The sequence below is a fragment of the Lithobates pipiens genome, unplaced genomic scaffold, assembly GCF_037356315.1.
Source record: "Lithobates pipiens isolate NorthernLeopardFrog02 unplaced genomic scaffold, aLitPip1_a1.2 Scaffold_16, whole genome shotgun sequence".
Lineage (NCBI taxonomy): Eukaryota > Metazoa > Chordata > Amphibia > Anura > Ranidae > Lithobates > Lithobates pipiens.
The window spans coordinates 431,401,828-431,426,093 of record NW_027507748.1 but is presented as its reverse complement, the minus strand read 5'-3'; the positions used below and the strand labels follow the sequence as shown (position 1 = coordinate 431,426,093).

Here is a 24,266-nt window from a genome sequence, read left to right as displayed (position 1 = left end):
GATCTCCATTTCTCTATGGTTGCCTACCCCTGGTTTAGTAAGTGTCTATCTTAGGGCCCTTTCACACTTGTGCAACCTGAAAGTTACGTGATTTTGCCGCACTTTTTTGCCACGATTTTGATGCGACTTGAAGCAATGCCTGTGTAATCTTGAGGTCTATGGACCTCAATTCTCATCAAAGTCGGACCAAAGTATTGCAGGGACTATTCTGCTGCGACTTGAAGATATGAATGATACTCATTGGAAATCATGGAAAAGCTCCTGCCTGAAAGCAGATAAAATACATTTGTGTGAGTATATGTATACACACACACTCACATAACTAGGCCCCTTTCACACGTGTGTAACTTGTCATGCAACAAAGTTGCATGACAAGTCACACAAGTGTGAAAGGGGCCCAATTATCCTTATTGAGTGTGTGTACATACACTCACACACATTTATTTTATCTGCTTTCAGACAGGAACTTTTTTTAAATGACAGTTTCCTGAGTTTAATCCACAATATTTTCAGCTTTGTTGTAAAGTTAAGATAGGTTCCTGCCATTTACATGATTAAATGAATTTTATGAAGTATGAACTACTGAGCAATTATTTTTAGGCAAAACAACGTTTATGTGTAAACTCTCCACACTAGCAGAAAGAGTAATGGTTAAAGGAAGTGCAGGAGCTGCTAGATTAGTGCTTTGGTGAATCCCCCTCCTTATCTGAAGGACACAAGTACTTTTATCCCATTCCAGAGTGAGTAGAGAAAAAAAAAAAGACAAGAAGCTTTACACAAAGCCTCATCTTTTAAGTCTGGAATGCACACTGACTGTTTGAAGACATGACTTAGTCTTGACACCTTGCTGTACACTGTTGAGACTCGTCTGTCATTAACTGCAGACTCCTTGCCTGAGGCTACTCCATCATATAACGACCTTCACAGTCTAGGTGCTTCAGTTATGATATAGTTATACTATCTCATAGGATTTCATGATGTACATCCTCTACACAGAAAAACTAGAAGTAAAAACAAGACTAAGTAAATATAAAGCTGAAGGTTACCTTCTCATGTTCTCAGTACTTGATGTAATTTGTAAAATGGAGCTGAAACTGAGTATGTTGACTTTGTTTAAAACCTAAAAATCTTCACTTATATGTCTAGAGGACAGAAAAGCAGATTTGCTTACCTGATCTTCTGCTCCCTGTAAGATTACTCTCCACCATGCTCTGGTTCTCAGTGCCTCATGTCCAATGAAGGGCACGGTCAGAAGACTGCTGGGGCATTAGGGAGAAGAGGCTGTGGGGACCAGTCTAACAGTGCAAGGGAACCTGCAGGAGCAGAAGATCAGGAAAGTATGTGGCGTCAAGTAAGTGCTTTACCAAGTCCCCTAGAATTAAAGGAGCAACTAACGCCTACAGTGGGTGTGCAGCCCCACTGCAAGGGAGAATATTTAGGTTTTTGGAAACTGAGCTTCCCTGTAAACATTCAAAAGCTGTGAGACTACTGCTGGGTGCTGCGATCTTGGATGTGATGTTCGCAGCCCCAGCAGACTTATGTCGCGTACACACGACCGGACTTTTGGACAGCAAAGGTCCGACGGAATGAGTCCGTCGGACAATTTGATCGTGTGTGGGCTCCATCGGACCTTTGCTTGCCAAAAATCCAGAACATGTTTTCAATTTTTCCACCGGAACTCCGCCGGACTGAGAAATCCGTTCATGTGTATGCTAGTCTGACGGACAAAAACCGACGCTAGGGCAGCTATTGGCTACTGGCTATGAACTTCCTTATTCTAGTCCAGTCGTACGTCATCACATTCGAATCAGTCGGACTTTGGTGTGATTGTGTGTGGCCAAGTCCGTACATTCAGAAAGTCCGTCGGAATTCCGCCGAAAGTCCGTTGGAAAGACCGGCGGACCTAGTCCCTCTAAAAGTCCGGTCGTGTGTACGCGGCATTACAGTTGTCATTCAAAAGATGCTCTATTGTATTCACCCTTGCTCCTCCCCAGCAGCTACACAAAAGAGTATGTAGAGAGGTGAAGAAAGAGTGGAGGAGCTGTAAATAGACACTCCCGAATGAGGAGAGGGCTATGAAATGCATAGAGGTAAGAGGGGTGTGCTAGGGAATTTACTTCTCCTGGAGTAGTCAAACTTAAAGTTTGCAAGTAAATAAAAGATTGTGTGTGAAAAGAGAAAACAGTGCAACACAACATTTAAAATACTTCATTTATCTGTGCTTTTACCTATTTTTTTTTTTAGATGGCTGCAGGGTCTTTTTGGAGGATACTGATAAATGTATCTGCAGGATTAGTAAGTAAGAGCTGAGCTGGACCTCCAGAAAAAACTCTCTCTTTAATATACGATACAGTAGAGAAGAAGGAACTTCTGATTTGCTGTATATGTCCCAACGAAGGAGATTTCCACCTGCACATTGTCCCGATACAATTGTTCATGAGAATAGCCTTGAACACATTTCTTTTTAATAGAATGGGGCAAGGTTAGGTCTTCAATGCTCTCTGTGTCCCCTTACCTGACAGGTGGTCATTGGTTCAATAGTAAGAAGACATCTCCCCAGTGGGTACAAATATAGCAATTAAACATTACATACTGCTCTTTCAACGTTCTCAACCTATTTTTAGTGTACAATAATACAGTACAATATAGTACAATTTTTTATACCACCTGTGCATCTGGGTCCATGCACCTGAACGTGCTGTGCCCAAGTGCCACAACCAGGGAAGGAGCCTAGGCACTATGCTCGCTCACTACCAGGGCTCCTGTTACCCCTGCCATGTTACCTGCTTCCCAACTGGCTTGCTGCTTATGCACATGACACTATTACTGTAGTCATTAGCAACAGTAATATAGCATTTTCCAGTTATTTTACAGAAGTAGTTAAAGATAATAGTTCTCAAAATCATCTTCCATACACATTCAAGTGCAAATTCTTCTATGTGCCCTTTAGTTGTTCCCCTGGTGCTCCCCTTTGCCCCATAAGGTAGTCACCCCTTAAACACTGTAGGTGAGAAAGTCCCTTAGTCTCTAAGTCCATTCTGCAATATCAATCCATACCCTTTGAACCCTGACTGGGCTGACACAAGTGATTAAGTGAAAAAGTGGCCTGATTATACCCTCAGAAGCACTGTCCTCTTCTCATGCAGAGAGTATACATGAACCCCCGGGGAACCCCTAATATAGATACAGTTCTCCTTTTTAAATGTTTTTTTTTCCAGCAGAGGGTGGTACTTCTCTGAAAAGCCTGGGAAAACCTGGCCAGCAAAGTTAACCCTTACCTCTCAGACAACACCACTTCTGCTGGGCAACATTAACTAAACAGTGCAAGTCACAAAGCAGAAAATACACTTATCCGGAAAGATAAATATTATCTTATTAGACACATGTTTACAGGTGAGTCTTTACAGTTGATGCATCCCTATTAACTTTCAATAGGCTGCCTGCATACAGAGTAGTGTTAGTAAGACAAGTAAACAAATGACCCTTCATCCTGCATTAGACTGAGTGCCCATGTGAATGAGCCCTAAGGTGTGCATTACACATGAATGTATTATATGCCAAAATATGACACAGTATATGTACAATGAGTTGTGTCATTTTTATTCAGCCTGTTAAAAAGAGAACATTGAGAATCAAAAAAAAAAATGGGCTCACTATTACTAAAATGTAAGAGTGCATTATAGTAGATGTGGATTTTACAGTTTTCTGTCATGCAACTATTAATTTGTGACCAAATACTAGCAATTTTACAGTGTTCCCGATTTCCCCATCCACACATTTGAGGTGAATAGGGGAAATCCTCCCCACTGTGTCATTGTATTCTGACAACGGGACTCCCCCGCCATCAGAATATACTGATCAACACTGCAGCCAATTGGCTGCATGCCTGGATTTAGGTAAAATATACCAACTCTGTTCTTGAAAAGTTTTTTTTTTTCTATTGTTCTTGAAAAGTTGATCAATAGATTGACTTCCCACGAATGGAATAGCCACATATATATGGCTCAAAATGTTGCCAGGTCCTACTGAACTGGTGAAATTACGATCAATGTATGGCCAGCTTTAACTAAAAAAGTATCTAGACCAGATAGATAGATAGATAGATAGATAGATAGATAGATAGATAGATAGATAGATAGATAGATAGATAGATAGATGTAACAGATTTCTGTTTCTGCACCTGGCTGACATACGTCAAAAAGAATGTCCATATTCCTTGTTTAAACAGATACCTCTAAGTGTTCTTGTTAGAAAAAAAGCCCTCTATCATTGTCTTTCACTAGGCAGGCAAAACTCAAACTTCCTTCTAAATATGTAAGCAAACTCAGGTTCTGCTCATTTGTTTTAATAAATAGCAGTATATGTTAGATTCCAATCTGAAAAGGAAACAAGCTTCCGTAAAAGTACAAAGGGGAGTCTAAGGCATTCATCCTAACGCTTTTATTTAGATAGAGTCTCAGATGTTTGAATTTCCAGATGAACAACTGCCAATGTATTTCATGCAGGTGAGGCACTGTGAGATTTATGTTGTATATGGATTCTGTTTAACCCTTAGATTGAGTAGTTCCCTGTGCAGATTGCTTATGTTGCAGGGTGCTATTGTTTGGTATATATTGTTCACTACATCATATTTAATGAGCCAATCAGTACTAGTTAGCCAACAACATTATGCTAACAATTTGGAAGAGAAACAACAGTAAAAAAGTGCACTTACATACTGTATACTTGTATGGGACATTGCTACTAAGACCTCTTAAATAAGATACCCTGAATTATCATGGGCATTACAATTACAGTACCTTGTCTACCACGGGTTCTGAGTTTACAAACAGATGCATAACATAGCAATGCATAGTGCATTCTTGTGTATAATTATTGTTTCCCGAATTACTACCTGCCTAATAAAACAATCTGTTTGGATGCTCATTGCTGTAGTCCCTGCTCACAAATGTTGATTGAACAGTATACTAGCAGGGCTAGATTAAGGCCAACGAATTACCTAAGCATAGGCTAACAATGGTTCTCTGCTTGGCCCTTACGTGGCTTAACTAAGAAGATATTAAAGTACAGCTATCTCTTTCACCAAACTATCATTAACCCCAGCCCTACTTAGTTAAGCTGCATTAAACCCCTCATCCCATCTGCTTACTTACCTCAGTTGCAAAGCTTTAGTCTGCATCTATGTTTAAATTCTCAGCTGTTAACTTCTGCTCTTGGCTGCACCCATGCACTCAATCCCTGTTGACTTTTAAAATGGGTCTTATACAGAGACTGGGGAATTTTGAGGGGAATTTAGTGAAAGGTACACCTGCACTTTAAAGTTGTTGTAAACCCTTACATATAACCCAATGAAGTGACTGGCCCCAGGTGATACACAGAGATGAAACAAATCCTCTTAAATAAGGCGTACCTGTTTATCTGCGGCCCTTTCTCCTCTACAGTCTTCTTAGGCTTCATGTACACTAGCCTACATTTACCGTGGCTGTGGGAAAATGCACTGCGATTTTGCCACGGTTTTGCAGCATTTGGCGTTTTCCTGCAAAACTTTCCTATCCTGAATGCGATTCAGCCGTGTTCAAGAGAGCGTGGTTGAAGCTCAGCTAACCACGTCAGCTCCCAAACTCTAATAAAAGCCAATGTGTACATTGACACAAAGGGTTTCATTTATTAAAGGCAAATCTACTGTGCAGTACATGTGCACTGCAAGTACACTTGGAAGTGCAGTCGCTGTAGATCTGAGGTGAAGATCTGAAATGAGGGGAAGCTCTGGTGATTTCTATCATCCAATCATGTGCAAACAAAAATGCTGTTTTTTATTTTTACTTACATGTCCCCCTCAGATCTACAGCGACTGCGCTTCCAAGTGTACTTGCAGTGCACATGTAGTGCACCGTGTATTTGCCTTTAGTAAATTACTGAGTTGAGTTTAGGAGCTTTGCCAAAAAAAACACCAAAAGCTCCTAAACTCAAAGTTAGGCGCTGCCAGTGTAGGCTAGTGTACATAAAGCCTTAAAGATCAGAGTTAATGCATCATTTCTGAAGTTCAGTAGGCTGAGGGCAGGGATCTAATGTCACACATTGCACAGCATGGAGAGGAGAGCTTAGTGTAATCTGAGTGGAGGGAATGGACACCCCCCTCCCCCCCACACAGTCTCATAGGGAAACATGCACAGCTAGGGCTGTCAATCGCCTGCTGGAAGGGGGTATCAGGATAAATGATGAGAAGATACTCATGCAGATAGCAGATCATGCAGATAACAGAAGAAGGAGAGGAAAGTTGGAACTCACACTAGATGTTTTTGCTTGAGGGAAGTACACACTATAAAAGGATATGCTTTGCTTATTTTCATTTCAGAGGTTTACAACCACTTTAAGATTTTTCCAGGCCAATTCTCACAACCATATAAATGATATAAACTTTATTTACCAAGGTTTACTGTGGCAGTGAAAGATAGGGTTAGTGGAAAGAGTTTGTGGTAGCCTTCTTAACTTCATGCTTTTATGACTTGCTTATTTTGTTCAAAGCTGAACTTAAGTCTGCACAAAAAATGGCCCAAATGCAAAATAAATTTGCCTTTTTTAGCTCACACTGTCTTTCTTTTTCATAAATTTGCAGCAAGGCAAGAAAAAAATCTTCCAAAACGTGTATTTCTACATGGCTTAGGGCATCAGTTTCAGCTGCAGACAACTGAGGGCCCTTAAGCAGGGAGATCAATCATGTTACTGCCCATTTATTTCAGGGAAGGCAATGCTGACTCCTTATGTTACCACTACTTATAGTAGATGATTCGAACATAAACCCTCTCCTGAAACCTGGAACAAGCAAGACACATTGACATTCTCATGGATAATTTTGGGCTATAGGTATAAGTATTCAACAAATATAAGAAAGGGGCTGACTCAGACAAAAAACGATTCATACCTAAAATATGACATTAAACCTTTTAATATTTTGTGGTGTTACAACCATTTTTTTTTGTTTTTATAGCTACAAAATCCCAGTAAAATGTATATATATAAAAAAGAAGCATATAACTACTTTTAAAAACATTTGTAAACGCCCTCTTTCACATTTGTAACTTCTTACCCTTAAAGTACTACAAATCTTCTTTATTCCATAGAGTGAGCATTTCAAGCTTTATTTCAGTATTACTTTATTTATTTTTGTTCATAAACCATAAAGTGCCTCACCCATTTAAGTGAGGGAACTTTTTAACACCTATATCACTGAGATCCGTAGTTGTAAAATATCAGCAAATTCAAGGCACCTTCTCGTTTTACTTGCTTTAATCTTTCATTATTTGTCAGTTCAGACTTAATTACAGAATTCATCTGTGCCAGTTATGTCTTGTTTGTGCGGCCAGAAAAACCACAAATCTCACTTGTTGAGCTCCTTGGGCATTGACAGCTAAATGATCTGCATTGTGGCCAAAAGCTTTGCTGTCAGTTTTGTGACAGAACAGAAACAACAACTGTGCAATACAACACAAAGGGAATGTTAAATGTTGACAACCGATATGTCTGCAGAGCAACAATTAAGTAGGGTTCAGAGGCTAAGGTGAAGAGTTCATTAAACTTTACACAGCAACATCCGCTCTTATAGAAAATCATTTAAAATAAGGACTTGCCAGAAAGCACATACCAAACAAATGATTGATCTATTTCAGTCAGCCATGCAAAAACAAATATTATTATCCACTTTATGATAATACTCATCCACTCTTTGCTTAACATAATTGTGCTTTTCACCAGCAAATGATCTTGCTATCACTGGAAATTGACAATGCTAAAGCTATGTGCAATCGACCACTTGACCATTTGTAGGTATCGCTTTAAATCAGTGGTCTTCAGACTGCAGCTTATGGGCTGGATGTGGCTGTCTTTATCCAGCCCATGGAGCACTACTTCAACTGAAACCAACAATGTGGCACAATTCCTTCCACTGACACCAATGATGGGGCATCATTGCACTAATTGACAGTAACAGTTGGATATAATTCATCTCACTGACACCGACATTAGGGCATAATTCATCCCAATTACACCAAGGATGGTGCACTTATCTTCCCACTGATACCAACATTAGAGCACAGGTCTTCCCACTAATACCAATGACTGGGTGTTATTAATTCTCCTATTGACAGCAGGTGCTATTTATTTATTTATTTTTGTCTCATTGACCACCAAGTCTGAGGCATTGTTTACTCTCTGTGATGCTGGGCCATTTCTACTCCCATTTTCCACATTCTAGCCCCCTAAAGTATAAAGGACATTAAAAATTACCCTTTGTTTAGAAAGTTTGAAGACCTCTGCATTTAACAGTTGTCAGCCCATTGGAACAACACTGTAATCAGTAATATTCACATCAGTCCTATTAGGTACAGGAAAAGGAAGATGATGTGCCTTTGGTTTTGTCTATTAGGGCCATGGAAATGTTTATGACAAGAGAAGCCAATCCATATAACCGAACCTCAAAGTGAATACTTGCACCCTATATCAGTACCTTACTCAGGGGTGGTCTTATCCGAATATAAATTGGATTCATGGAAGTTAAAAATCAAATCACAGCCTTTGACAAAAGTTCTAAGCTCCATGTAGGCCTGTTGGGGCTGACTTACATTTATTAACATCTACACCTAAAGACCCTTTTTAATACATGGAACATATAGGCATCATCTCTTCCACTCTATAAACCGATTTCATGACATAAAAGCTGACTGCTGCCGAGATTTGCTGGGGAGGGTAGACATGGAGGTAACTATGGTCATAGCTAATGCCTGGTTTGAGGCCTATTACCGTAGAACAAAAGTGCTAACGCAGTGGAAAATACAGTACATGTTTCAAAGAAACTGCTGCTAGATAAAAAAAAAATTTAATTAATAAATAGAACAGGGCTTACTGCATGGCCTTAGCACAGACCTGCATTGTATACAGATTATAGTGCAAAAACTGTCTTACTAGTAAGATTTTTTTTAGCTTTGATTCTAATTAAAATCTAAACAAACAAAATTAGGAGTAATACATGAGAATATATTTTTTTTGTTGGCAATAGGGCAATAAAGATTCTAATAAATGTAAGTATATCAAACCATTTGTTGTAAAAAAACAAAAAAAAAGATATCATCAGCAAACTCTATACAAGACAGCATCTAAGTTTTGATGTGAACATTTGTGGGAGTATTTCCTTCCAGCTAAGCAGAATGAATAATTGAGAAACTCAGAGGCTAAAATGTTTACTAATGAACTTATGGCCATCACAGTTTATGAATATTATAAGATATATGCATGTACTACAGTTCAAGGACATCTCACAGAGTCATTCTTCCAGACATTTCAGAGCATCCATTCCCACAATCAGAAAATACGTCAAATGCATACTGTTTATGTCACAAATATTATAAACCGGAAACTGAGTTCAACTTTTATCTTAATTCTATTTTAAAAAAAGTTAATTCTTCATTCTTATTGATGAAAAGTGTCTTATGGCTTCTCTGACAACTGTGTCTGTTTACAAAACAACCATTTTATATTAATATGGGAAAGGCTTAAAGGGGAGCTCTGCATGCAACATGTATTTTTCAGTATATCTTGTTTAATTTCTGTTCCTTTGGAGTCCAACTGTCGGTTCAACTATTAGCTATTAGTATTTATATCCATTAAAACTGTTACAAAATTACTGTCAAAAATAGTTGGATATGAACTGCTGAAACCTTTGTATATGGCCTACAGCTAAAGGTGATAGCAGAAGCTATGGCAGGGCAGCCCAGTCACTCAAAATTAGAGTTGTAACATTTTAATGTGTTGGATTCCTTCCAATGCTGAGTCAGATGGACTTGTCCTTCCAACTATAACTATTGTGCAGAAATGACAGAATATTCAAAATTGAAAATTCCAAGTCAGTTTTGTAAACTTCCCTTCAGGGGATTTTAGCTTTTGTTTCCGAAAAAATAATGAAGTCTTGTATTCCAATATATATTTAAAAAATCTAGTGCAAGGGGTTAAATGAAAATCTGATGACTTTATTGCATGCTGTCAACTAGGCAGACGTAAAAGTTCCTGTTTAATTGCAGGCTTGGACCTAACACCCGCTAGATATCCACATAATGGAAAACCAGAGGAGTTGTGGAATGAAAATCCCCCTGGCAAATTTACTGAGCAGCTTTGGACATGCTTTATTGATGCTAACCAATATCTTATCTTAAATGCTATTTCTGACAAAGTTCTGAAAATAACAAATTACACTGAACATACCAAAAAAGAACTACCCCCCAATGAAGCTCAAACTTCATGGAAACTATTCATTGTACAGAGTTTAATATGTGTTTGTGCCTTGGGACAGTGTATGTATTGTGTCTTGTATCAGTGTTTGTATGTATTTTCTTGGACCACATAGTCAAGAGTGAACAGCACAGTCTGCAAAAGTTCTGGCCATCCATGGTGATAATGTGGAAAAATTGTTACCCAAATCAAATGCCCACATTATGTAGGCGACAGGGGAACCAGATGACTAAAACCTTGTAGTGGTATTAAACTCAAAAACAAAAATGTAAATATATTGCAGTTATAAATCCTTTGATATGATGGCTGCAGGAGTTTTATTTTATTTTTTAGGCTTTTTTCTTTTATTTTTACCTAGTGATCCAGTCAGTAAGTCTGTTACTTAACTCCCTTTAACTGACCAAGCTGTCCAGCAAAGTGGGCATTAGAGATCTGAGACAAATTATTTAACACTAAAAGGGGTGCTTACAAAGGTCATCCCTTATTTATTTATTAATATATATAATATATATCATAGAAAAAAAAATGTTGCTTTACCTGTTTGAAAAGTATTAGCTGAAGTTCAGCTTTGGTACAGTATGTTAATTAAGTCCATCTAAATCTGCTAGTCTAATGCCCTGTACACACGGTCGGACTTTCCAATGGAAAATGTGCGATCGGATCGTGTTGTCGGAAAATCCGATCGTATGTGGGCTCCATCTGACTTTTTCCATCTGAATTTCCGACACACAAAGTTTGAGATCTGGATCTAAAATTTTCCGACAACAAAATCCGATCGTTTAAATTCCGATCGTGTGTATACAATTCCAACGGACAAACTGCCACGCATGCTCAGAATAAATTACGAGACGAAAGTTATTGGCTACTGGCCCGTTTATAGTCCCATCATACGTGTTCTATAGCCATAGACTGAGTATAGCCTCAAATGCAAAATATACGTAATACATATAACAGTACCATCATCCCAATTGATAATTGTCAAGAATTGGGAATTCTAAGGATATCGGGGGAAGTTGCTGAGGCTGCTCCCTTGATATACGTGTTCTATGTCACCGTGTTCAGAACGATACGTTTTTCCAACAACTTTGTGCAACCGTGTGTATGCTAGACAAGTTTGGGCCAAAATCCGTCGGAAAAAATCTGATGGATTTTGTCGGTGGAAAGTCCGACCGTGTGTACAGGGCATAACGCTACAATCTCCCCAGACAATGCTACTTTCCAAAGGTGTCTCTGTCATTCCTCCATCCAGAGCAGAGACACTCTAAAGCCTCGTACATATGATCGGACTTTCCGGTGGGAAAAGTTCGATGGCAGGCTGTTGGCGGTAAATCCGACCATGTGTACTCTCCATCGGACAATTGTTGTTGGATTTTCCACAGACAAATGTTGGTCAGCAGGTTTTCAAAATTTCCACGAACAAATGTGCGTTGACGGATTTTCCGAGCGTTTTTACACAAGTCTGTCAGACAAAATTTCAAAGTACAAACACGCATGCTCAGAAGCAAGGACGAGTACGAAGCAGTCGGTCTTGTAAACTAGCATTCGTAATGGAGAATTAACATTCATGACGTGGCAAATTATGAAATCTCAAAATGCATTCTCTTTTTCTTTAGTGGGATAATAATGAAGCTGCTTTGCTGGTGATATTGATGGAGTTATTACAAACAAATTTCCACAGGCTTTTTTTTCTAGTGATATCAAGAATAATATTATTATGCATTTTTTTTTTTTTTTTTGGACAAGTTACCACAACACTATTATCCCATAGTATGTTGGTATCCCTTGTCAATTTTACATTGTATTTTTATAAATATAACTGCCTAATCCCAAAATGTCATTTGAAGTAAAACAAATAGCCAAGTATTATTCTACACATTTTTTTATTGTGCATTAACCAGTTCCCGACCGGCGCACACCAATGTACGTCGGCAGAATGGCACGGGCAGGCATATTGGCGTACAGGTACATCCATTTTTATATGCTGCCCTGCCATTGCGCGTGCGCCACTGGCGGCTCGCTCGCGTGCTGGTCGGGACCCCTGTGAGTCTGGTCGTGGGTCCCGCGGACTCGATCGCCGCAGGGATACCCGCGATCGTCTCACGGGGCAGCTGAACGGGGAGATGCCGTTTTAAACAGCATCTCCCTGTTCTGCCTAGCAACAAGTGACGCTGATCTCTGCTCCATGTGATTGGAGCAGAGATCAGTGTTTACTAAAACAAAGCCCAGCCCTCCACAGTTAGTAACACGCCCCTAGGAACACTTAACCCCTAGACTGCCACCCCCTGGTTAACCCCTTCACTGCCAGTGTCATTTGCACAGGAATCATTGCATTTGTATAGCACTGATATCTGTATAAATGACAATCGTCCCAAAAATGTGTCAAAAATGTCCGATGTATCCGCCATAATGTCGCAGTCACAATAAAAATCGCTGATCGCCGCCATTACTAGTTAAAAAACTTATTAATAAAAATGCCATAAAACTATCCTCTAATTTGTAAACGCTATAACTTTTGGGCAAACCAATCAATAATCGCTTATTGTGATTTTTTTTACCAAGAATATGTAGTAGAATACGTATCGGCATAAACTGAAGGAAAAAAAATGTTTTTTTATATATTTTTGGGGATATTTATTATAACAAAAAGTAAAAAATAATGCGTTTTTTTCGAAATTGTCGCTCTATTTTTGTTTATAGCGCAAAAAATAAAAACCGCATGGGTGATAAAATACCACCAAAAGAAAGCCCTATTTGTGGGGAAAAAAGGATGTCAATTTTGTTTGGGAGCCACGTCGCATGACCGCGCAATTGTCAGTTAAAGCGACACAGTGCTGAATCGCAAAAAGTGGTCTGGTCTTAAGCCAGCAAAATGGTCCGGTCTGAAAGTGGTTAAAAAAAGAAAACAAATTAAATTAGACATGCTATCTACAAATAAAAATTAACCAAAAAGTGCATTCTATGCATCCAAAAATATAGAAAATATACAGATTCAAATCATTATTCAACCAAAAAAATAATGTCAAAGCAATAAATCCAAGGCCAATAATAAATAACACGTTTTATCCTCTGATTCCGCAACAGGGCTGGTTGACGAACGGCCGTTCAGAAACAAACTGAAAAGTGCAAAATGAAAAGCGTGAATCAACACTCACCAAACTTCTACTAACACCAAATTAGCAGAAGGAGCCCAAAGAGTGTCGCTAAAGAGCTGAAAAACAACGTAGTACGTCACTACATTCGTATTTGTTGGCTAGCAATTATGTGGCTGTTTATATGAAAGACAAGTTTGGGCCAATGCATGTGTACGAGGCTTTAGACAAAAGGCGTGTTACTGACAGGATCATCAGCTGAAAATAAAGGAAAAAAAAAGCAACAACAGAAAACGAATGCAGTCACCACATTGGTAAACTGCAATATAATTGATGTGTTCTTTGAGGTTTTATACCACTTTAATCCAGGCCCTTCATATCTGAGAGAATACTGTGAAGGTACGTAGGAAAGTGGAAATGTGTATATTCTGATCAGTGGCGGCTGGTGCTTTTTTTTTCCGGGCGGGGGGCAGCAAACAACTCGGCTAGTGGCACCCCCCCCCCTGCAGTCCGGCACTTTCCCCATCTAGGCAAATAGCGGGTGACAGCGCACAGCAGCTCCGTGTCCTCTTCTCCGCTTCCAGCATGTGGCTTCTCCCCTCCTCCTAGGTGTCCAATAAATAGGATTGCCTGTCCTTTCAGCTAATCAGAAACCTGCTTCCTGCCCAGAGGAGGATCAGTGTTATAATAGCGAATATTAATTCCCTGTTGTAACACACTTGGGTGGGCTATGGGCGCATTCTCTATGCCCCGAGCCCACCTTAATTTGAAGCCTATTAGAGCCCCTGGCTTTAATCAGTGCTACAAAAAAAACACCCCTCCCACGTTGGAATCCATGTATCTGGTGTCCTGAAAGGGGCCGGATGCATGGATAAGGGGAGGCGGCGATGGATAGGAGGAGGGACGCCTGTTTGCCCTTAATAGATGGGCCACCCCTGATTCTGATTATTGGCAGATTAGTACTAGGCATACCAATCTGTATGTTTATTGACACCTTAGATTCCAAAATGCTTTGTTTGTGTGACTGGAGAGAAGGTAGATTGTTGCCTTTGAAATGTATCATGGATGAGTCACATTTGAGTATAATCCTTTCAACACCTTTGAGGCTTCAATGTTTTACTTGCTAAGGGGCCATTATGCGATTAGCACAGTTAGATATATTGCTTTAGTAAATACATTGTATGTCAATGAGTGTAAAGGAATTCTAAGTCATCAGATGTAATTTAAAAGGCTTAAACAGCATCAGTTTGTCTACACAATTACAGACAATTACAGGGAATCAACATCAGACAACAAGCTTGGTATTTTCTGAAATAAAGCATTCAGTTCTTTTACTTAAAGTGGATCTAAAGTTAAAAATGTTAAACACAAATGTTCAGTTTCCTTCTCTGTAAAGTCCTGGCTATAGAGCTTTTTTATTTGGACTATTGCTTTAACAACTAGTAAATTCTTAATCTGGAACAATATTACAGTAATTTGGAATGTGTCAGTGTCTGCGTTAAGCCTAGTGCACACGGGCCAAATGTCAAATGGCATCAGCTGGTTAAATATAGACCAGCCAACATTTGGCCCGTGTGTACTGGAGCCGGTTGGACTTTCGGCCGGCTTCTGTCTAATGGGCATGACCGAAAAAGGTCTGCTGATCGATTCCCGATCAGCGCTCTCAGCCAATGGCACTGACTGGAATGTTCTGGTGGGGGTGGCTGCCCCCCTGTTAGAACACAATAGCACAGCAGGGGAGATCGCTGTACTAACAGCGTAAAATCAGTACAGTAGCTCCTCCTGAGCTGTCAGTTTTCTTTTTTTGTTCAGCCCGATGGGTTGAACGACAGGAAACTACAAGTGCGTACTAGACTTTATGCTTGTTGGATGTCATTTGAACATTTTTATACATTCATGTTTGTGAGTATGGTTATTATTTTTGCTTTAAATGGTGCTTTGTGTAATGCAGTGGGCTGGTGTGCCCTTTTTTGTTTTGTCTATGAATACTTTAAACCTATTCCAGGTAAATGGAGGCATGTTGCTTGAACCTTTGTGTAAAGCCCAAATGTGGATCAGTTTTATCGTTCAATTCGACAGGTCAGTTGTACAGAAGTGGATCAGTAGATCCACTTCTGTACAAGCTCCCTGTTCATACATGGAACAAAATCTGGCTGAACAAGACACATTTCAATCCATGTATGGCTGGCTTAAGACAAGTAAAAATTAATAGTAGGAACCAGCTATATCTGTTCTCATATTTTCTCATATTGTTAACTTCTTATTCAAGACAAATATATGCAATGCATACTAGCACATTATGGCTTTACCTTGCAGGTTCCCAAAAAACAATAGTATTGGTGACAGTTTATCCAGTAATAGCCCCTAGTATTGGTGCCAGTTTATGCAGTAAGAGCCCCTATATTGGTGCCAGTTTGCATAGTAATAACCCCTAGTATTGGTGCCAGTTTACACAGTAATAGCCCCAGTATTGGTGCCAGTTTACACAGTAATAGTCCCTAGTATTTGTGCCAGCTTATGCAGTAATAGTCCCTAGTATTGGTGACAGTTTATGTAGTAATAGTCCTTAGTATTGGTTACAGTTTATTATTAGTGCCAGTTTATGCAGCAGTTTACATTCCAGTGCCTAGCACTCCCGCTCTGCAAGATGTCCCGATCTGACAGTCCGATTGTCCAGACGCAGCAGCCTAATTTAGCATGGGAGCACACGTGGGGCAAAGAATAACTATGGGGAGGCAATTCCCCCCTTTCCCCCCTCTAGCATTGCCACTGACTGACTGATAAACAAAAACAATGCAAATCTGCAGACATTTAGCAAACACCTAACAGTTTTGTGGAGAAATGCACTGCTCAAAACTCTACCGCACTACCCTGGATAAAACAAGTACCAGCTTGAAGAGCCCTACACTCTTTGTATCACTACCTGAATTCCACAAAGACCTCACACCTTTTTCAAATAAAGCCAACACATTGATACACATTTTACCTTGAAAAGGCTTATGCCGCATACATGACCAGTTTTTCTGTCAGAAAATACATTTTTTTTCCACGAAGTTCCGACGGCGTTCCATTGAAACAGACTTGCCTACACACGATCACACCAAAATCCAATTGTTTAGAACGCTGTGATGTACAACACATACAATGGGACTAGAAAAAGGAAGTTAAATAGCCAGTAGCAAATAGCTGCCCTTGTGTTGTTTTTAGTCCGTCGGAATAGGATACACGTGAGCGGTTTTTCCGATAGGAATTGATTCCTTCAGAAAGATTTAAAACATGTTCTATTCCTAGGTCCGTCAGAATTTTTTAAAAAAAAGGTCCAATGAAGCCCACACACGATCGGAATATCCGATGAAATAATTCCGTCTGACCTTTTCTGCCAGAAAGTCCGGTCGTGTGTACGTGGCATAAATTTCTACATGGAGTTTTCACATGAAATGATGTCATTGGTGTGCATCATCTTTTGTGGGATTCTGCCAATGTCACATCTTAAATTAAGCATGCAATCCCCCTTTTTACTGCTGCAACTATCTAAAACACCCAGACATCTAGACATTTGGTAAATCGGAATGCTCTCTATCCTATCCCACAGAGCAAGGCTTGTTTGGTGCGTGAACAAACTATCACTAGGTCCAAGCGCTGTCACATGGGGAGGTAGGGTGACCTATGTTCAAGTGCTGGCTTTCAGAAAGTTTTTCTGTAGCACTGATTCATATAAAGCCTTCACTCATTCGTGCAGCTGGATGATATGTAAAAGTTTTATCAAAATTATTTTTTAATGCTACCTTTATGATGAAAATGAGACCACATAGCCTTAATAGGGATGTTTTATCCCTGTGAAATACCCTCCCCCAATGTGACACAAGGTCCAGTTTGTAGCTGTTGCATAAGCTACTATGGCTTTAGTTACACCCCTGTGTTAATCTATTGTTTTCAGACTAGCAATGTTTCTAGTACACTAAGGAATGTACTTTTTTATTTTATAAATAATAATTATGTGGCAGATCCCTGTGTATTTAGTAGCATAGATGCATTAACAGATAAACACTGCCCATGTTGTAACATGATGTGTTTTACATGGCACGACTGTTGTCTGAACCTGCAATGTATTGCTGTTAATTTCATCTGTGACTTCAAATCCTGAAGTACAAATGAAGGGACGGTGATTGAACATAAATGGGGATTTCTAAATGTGAAGTAAAAGATTGTATACAGCTTTCTAAAAGTATGAATAGAACATTTTATAATTGAAGTAGGACTATGATCTCCCATAAAAAAAAATGTGCTGAATTGCTGAATTTTAAGTACACCTATACTTATAGTATTATTTTAGTCCCCCTGCAAAGTTGATCCTGCCAGTGAAGTCCATCTAATGAAGCTTCCTGTAATGGTGTGGCTACAATGCTGCACTGCTCCTGAATTCAGAGCTGAATTGTCACTCTCATGTAGGCTTTGCCTGCTTGCACTACAATAGGATGGAAAATGTTGCTGGCGGAAATGGCTATCAGCTTTTTCATTACAGATTGACAAGACTCTAGCTTGTCAATCAGCATTTGATCACGCCTAGCCCTGCTCGTTGCTTTCTGGATTTGCAGAACTGACTACCTAAACCTGCTGCTAAAACCCGTCCCACTGTGGATTACAGTGTCTGAAAGGGGAAGAGTGTGAGACACAAATGAAAAAAGGATCTGGCTCAATCGCTTCTTGAGGCTCATGCAAGCTATAGTAACTGGATCTGGGACTTATTTAAACAGGGGCCTTTGGTTATGATTTATGTCTGCAGTGTAGTATCTAGTATACCTTATCTGCTTTGTGTTAAAATGCTATGTAAATTTAGTAGCTCCCTTAAAAAATCATAAATGTCTTAAAGATGCTCTCAAGCTATCAAATATAATATTGTCATTGTTCTTCTGGAAACAGGTTCAAGTTATTATGATGTGCATTTCTGAGAAGACAGCCAATGCAAAATGATGCACAACATACAAAATATTTTTTCTTATCCCTATTGGCCTCATTTCCCTGTCTCACATGTATAGTTTGAAGAACTGATTAGCAGGATTGCGATCAGTGTATATGTCACCTATGGGGAAGCTGAAAAGAGTGGGCTTCCTGAGGTCTTTACTTGGATTTCGGGGCAGTTTGGGTAACACCGTCTTCATATTGCTTGGGAAGATACTGAAACTGAACCCATGCTTTGCCAATGCAGGACGCAGCAATAGTTTAGCTTTAATGGTGGTGGTGCAGGTTTTATTCACTCTTTTTGATCCCCTGTGCTGCTTAATTTACCCACTAAGGACAAATAAATATGTCCTATACTTCTGGATGGCATGTATGGAGGGCATGTGACTAAATTCCCTTTCACCCACAAGATAGCATGGGTTATTGGCAGGGCTGCATTAAGGTTATCATGGGCTGAGTGCTGAGGATTTTGGTGGGCCCTTTTATGGAAATAAATTCCCGACCCCTTCATGCTCTGGAAAGGTCTCTAGGAGCACTGACAATCTCTATGAGGGTAGAGACTGCGGCTCCCCCAGAGATTGCCCGACAAAGATGCCAGTACTGAGGAATGGCACCAAACACCTGTGGAATGGCACCACACTTAAGTACTGAAGTTTGGTGCCATTGCACAGGTGTGCACAATTTTAAAGCATGACATGTTAGGTATCTATTTACTCTGCATAATCTCATCTTTCACAATATATACAAAAATTGAAGATAACTTTACTGTTTTTTTTCATTTTTTTTTTATTCATGAAACAGTTTCTTTACAAAAAAAGTGTTCAAAAAATTGCTGCACAAATACTGTGTAACATAAAAAGTTGCAAAGACCACCATTTTATTCCCTATAGTGTCTGCTAAAAAAAAATATATAATGTTTGGGGGTTCTGAGTAATTTTCTATAAAAAAAATATGATTTTTACATGTAGGAGCGAAGTGTCCGAATTGACCTGGGTGGCAAGGGGTTAATTAGCATAAATAAGTAATATACAAATAATGATTATATATTGTTTTTAAGGTAATTTACTATATTTTCAAAAATTGTACTCAAGCAGGTGGCTTAATGGACAAATTACTGAAGTTTGAAGTTATAACTTCCAACCAGTAATTTCACGGTAAATAGATAAAAAAAACATTATGTTATAACATAAATAGTATGATAATATAAGATTAGCTTGATTATAACAGTACATTTTCAGCAACAGCAGATTCTTATTCCCCCTCTTAACTGTGTGAGAAAAACATGGGATGGGGTAAATCTTACACACATAAACCCATGTTTTTCCTTGTAGTTAAGAGGGCTGGAAGGGAGCATTTATCTTTTAGATACATTCCCCCTTCTATGACACTGGAGTGAGAGGAGAGCCTCCTCTGCAGCATTTTTATTGGACAGCTTGGACCAATGGGACTTTACCATTGATCCAAGACTCCAAGCTGTCCATTGAGCTCAGTGCCTCTGACAAGTGATGTGAGCTCATCCTCTCAGTCTGCTGCAAACAGAGTGGGCCAGTTTGTCATTATATGGCAGCTGTTTAATGTGGAATACCATTGTTATGGCAGAAGATAGCTGCCATAACCCCGGTAATGTTTTAACCAGCGGGCGATATGCTTTTAGATAAAAGTGGTCTCTGTGCCACGGGATCACTTTTATCAGGGGTGGGAAAGGTGACCCCCCTCCTGCCACTCCCCTGTGGTCTCCGCCGCTTACCAGAGCCGTCAGTAGCAGTGGAGATGATCGGGTCCTTTCCCGTGTGAGGCTGGATGCCGAATGAGGGAAAGATGGCCCCCACTCTGCTTCATACCATTGGATGACGGAAGTGACGTCACTTCCACCCAATGGTCTTAAAGGGGAATTTTTTTAATTGAAAAGTAAAATACATAGATGCATAAATACAAAGCGCCCCGTCCCGCAGAGAAGTGAACCCATATGTAAGTCACCCCCCGCATATGAAGATAGTGTTCAAACCACACATGTGAGGTATCACCATGATTGTTAGAGTGATAGAAATAGTTTTAGCAAAAGAGCTCCTCTGTAACTCAAACTGGTAACCTGTAGACATTTTTAAACGTTGCCTATGGAGATTTTTAAGGGTCAAAGTTTGTCACCATTCCACGAGCGGGTGCAATTTTGAAGCATGACATGTAATGTATCAATTTACTCAGCGTAACATTATCTTTCCCAATATAAAAACATTGGGCTAACTTTACTGTTTTCTTATTTTTTAATTCAAAAGTGTATTTTTCCCCAAAAAATTGCGGTGTGACATAAAGTATTGCAACGACCGCCATTTTATTTTCTAATATATAATGTTTAGGGGTTCTAAGTAATTTTCTAGCAAAAAAAATATTTTAACTTGTAAAGAACAGATATCAAAAAGAAGCTCAGCCCTTACTGGCCACTCTGTATGCAACTTCTGACAGGCTGTGCAAGGAGCCTTGTATCTCTGGAACCATAGTGGTGGGGTATTTTGATCAGCGGTGGGGTAGGACTTCAAGCTACCTACCCTCCAAATTTGGGATCTCTGTGACCCCAAGCTACGACCCTCGAAGCTTGATCTTTTTTTTTTTCCTGTGGTGTGTGACAGGGGACCTAGTTAATGGTAGGGGCCCGGTGCTGTAACTCCAATAGCCACATGTTAATCCAGCCCTAGTTCTTGGTGATTATCCATTTTTACATTTTTATTATTATTTTTTTATTATTTTTATATTTTTATTAAAGGATGATAGCTGGAATATTGTCACACAATTGCATCACATAGGCAGAGTACAGTTCATTTTAGTATCAGACAGCAACATTTTTCTTTTCTTTTTCTTTTTCTTTTATTTTATTTTTTTCCAATTTCTTTATTTTTTCCCCTTTTTTCCTTCATATAAACAAGAATGGAATTTTTCATAAGCAGTCTGAATATCATACATCGAATTTCCATATTTATACATAGTAAAAAGAAAAACATAACAATTCGTTCTATTTCCTTTACCTCTTGCTTCCCTTATAGTGTAATATATAAATCCAAGGAAAAAAAAGCTAAGTTGATGGTAATGTATGGGGACAACGTCGAGGAAACTCCTCCCTCTGAATTCGGTTCCACATACCCTATGTCTGGTCCTGGGTTGGTACTATTCCCAGCCAGGCCAAAGTTTTATTGTTATCTTCTTATTTCTCATCTCCCCCCCTTTATTTCCATCCTTGTTCCCCCCCCCCAAAAAAAAAAATGTTTATTTTCAAATAAAAAATCATCTTGCATGTGAATATGATTAAGCAAAATAGTATAGTATGAGACTGAAATTGCCAAAGGTATACAACTCCCTTTAAGGCACACAATCACTACATAACTAAAAGAAAGGCAAACGGTCCACATGGTGTGTTTGATGTTTTTTAGTACTGTTACCAAATTTGTAATACGTTTAAGGGACGATTCATGAAAACTGCATATAAAAAGCTGAGTACAAAATTAGAGTTGTTGCCAATAGCAACCAGCCAGAATTCCCCTTCATTTTATGGAAAAATAAAAAATAAATAGTTTTGTATATTATGGTACTATTGTTCTTTTTTTTCTTCGGCTTTCATGATTCAACTTCATACGAAGGAAAGCAGTGATTTTCCTAAACACAACTCTACTTTTTCTAACAAAGAATTATTTGCCATACAATTTGTAAAAGATATTTTATAAGAAAAATGACATTGAAGTATAAGTTAATACAGTCACTAACATCTCATGTAAGTTTTAACACGTTATTGTAATTTAAAAGTAACTTTTAATTTCTTCGATCTGTAGCTTTCATTAGAATACGACCTAATGATCCAGGTGCCATAAAAAGTCCTTGTGCAGGCACTTCCTGTTATAGGACGACAACACTTTGTCCCTATCTCCCAATTGTTCTAATGCATTGTGAGCCTGTAACAGACTATCTCAGTGGAGATTATACAGTAAGTGGCCATAGTCATGATCAGGAAAACTGTCAAGAGAAATGTCATGCAACCATTTAATTTATTATTTTTAACCATCATGGAGTAATGGATGCAACACATTGCACTGGAAAAAGTAGTTGCATGTCCTATTCTCTCGTTTTAATGGAACTCAAGGCACATTGTTTATGTGTTGGAACTGTGTGTGAATGAGCCCTAAGGCTGGGTTCACACTTGTGCGATGACAGACATCGCATGTGATTCGCACTACATTGCTGTGCAGATCACATGCAATGTCTGTGCAATGCAATTTCAGCCATACAAACTGTATGGCTGAAATTGAATCGCATTCGCACCAAAATGGTGCAGGACCCTTTTTTGGTCCACACTGGAATCGGATTGCATGGGTGTTCACACTTATGCAATCCGGTTCCTGCACCATTCGACAGTTCGCACTGTCATCTGCGAACCGGTCTGGGGGTGTCATTAACTTTACATTGGCACCTGCAGTGGTTCGCAGATCTCAGTGCGATGCAGGAACCTGCACTGAACTGGGACTAAAACTGAACTAGTAAGTAAATATTATCTAAATACAAAGGGCATATGTATCCTTACTTACATTTTGTTGCTGTCACAAAGAGGATTTTTTCTATTTCGGACAGATGTGTAGCATTAAACTGGAACATGCATTGTGAATCATTGTTTATTTGTTGCCATCTGCACTATTTTAAAATTCTATTTCAACCAAGGGTTGCAGGAAAGGAATTTGCACGATTCCCAAATGAACACAGATAGTGTTGACAGGTGAATGCCTCCTGCTGATCAATTGTCTTTTCCCGGCAGGGGGCGGGGGAAGCCGCCCATGCTGGAAGAAGAAAGTGATTATCGCTAGCATCTATAGCAGCCACTTGCAATAATTGGGGTCGAATCCAGCAGGCTGGTGGTACCCAAATTGAAGGATCCATCCCCTTGGTACATTCAGCCTGCCCACTAATGAGCTGAATCTCGGCCAGTTCAGCAGAGATTGGCAGAGATTCAAACTGTGTATGGCTGGCCTTATAGTTGCCTAGCTGAGACCTTAACAGTTTAGCCAGAATGTATGTCTTGCCATGCTTTGCAGCCATGCTTTGCAATAGATTGATTGATCTCTGTTCCATCTCATTGATCCCTGTCTACTCGTATCTGCTATAAGAAGCTTAGTGAAGATTTTGAAGTTCTGTCCTATAACCTATGTGGTTCCAGGTGAATGTCTTTACTGCTATCCAAGCTGTGTGCTTCACAGAACCTTATTAGTTTATGATAGGAGTCAGTGTAATATTTTCAGTCATTTGCCCCAGATGATACTATATGCTGCCCTCCGAACCTTCTTCACTTGAATTATTTTGCAACTGCACGGCCCGTACGGTCTCATTTTATAGGAAGATTATATTGTTATCTGTTGTATAGTACAGGTACAGTATTTGGAAGCCACATAACAATGGAATAACTGCCACATTAGTTCTCAAATTTCTGTAGCACCAACCTAAAAAGGTTCAGAAAAGCTGATCTAGAATGCATGTATTTTTCATTTGTCAGCGTGCCCTTTTCTGACCTCCCAAAAAGCTCTTAAAGCGGAGGTCCACCCTAAAGTGGACCTTCCGCTCATTGGAATCCTCCCCCCCTCCGGCGCCACAATTGGCACCTTTCAGGGGGGAGGGAGGTACAGGTACCTGTACAGTACAGGTATCTACACCCACTTCCGGCAGAAGGTACGCCCCTTTCCGCAGAATCTACGCCCCTTTCCGAAAGTCCCCCGCTGCCTGCTGGGAAACACATGGATCCCAGAGACAGCGGGGACCTTCCTTATTGCACAGCGAGACTCGCGCATGCGCAGTAGGGAACCGGGAAATGAAGCCGAAAGGCTCCACTTCCTGATTCCCATACCCAAGATGGCGGTGGCAGCACCCGAGAGACAATCAAGAGATCGGCTTCGGGGTGCCGACATCGCGGGCGCG

The 24,266-nt window shown here is 39.7% G+C and overlaps 1 protein-coding gene across 7 annotated transcripts in view; it reads right to left on the bottom strand.

Annotated features, from left to right (window-relative positions):
* Nucleotides 1–24,266, bottom strand: part of EDAR (ectodysplasin A receptor) — a 163,038-nt gene that overhangs the window by 100,131 nt on the left and 38,641 nt on the right. Inside the window, exon 2 of one of the 7 annotated variants that reach the window (XM_077482587.1) lies at nt 1,172–1,313. The exons of 5 other annotated variants lie outside the window; for them this stretch is intronic. In XM_077482587.1, the coding sequence (XP_077338713.1) occupies nt 1,172–1,208 (37 nt within the window). In that variant the 5' untranslated portion in view covers nt 1,209–1,313. Of the gene's footprint in view, nt 1–1,171; nt 1,314–24,266 lie in introns of those variants that run through there. One more of the 7 variants, XM_077482597.1, reaches the window with a different exon arrangement.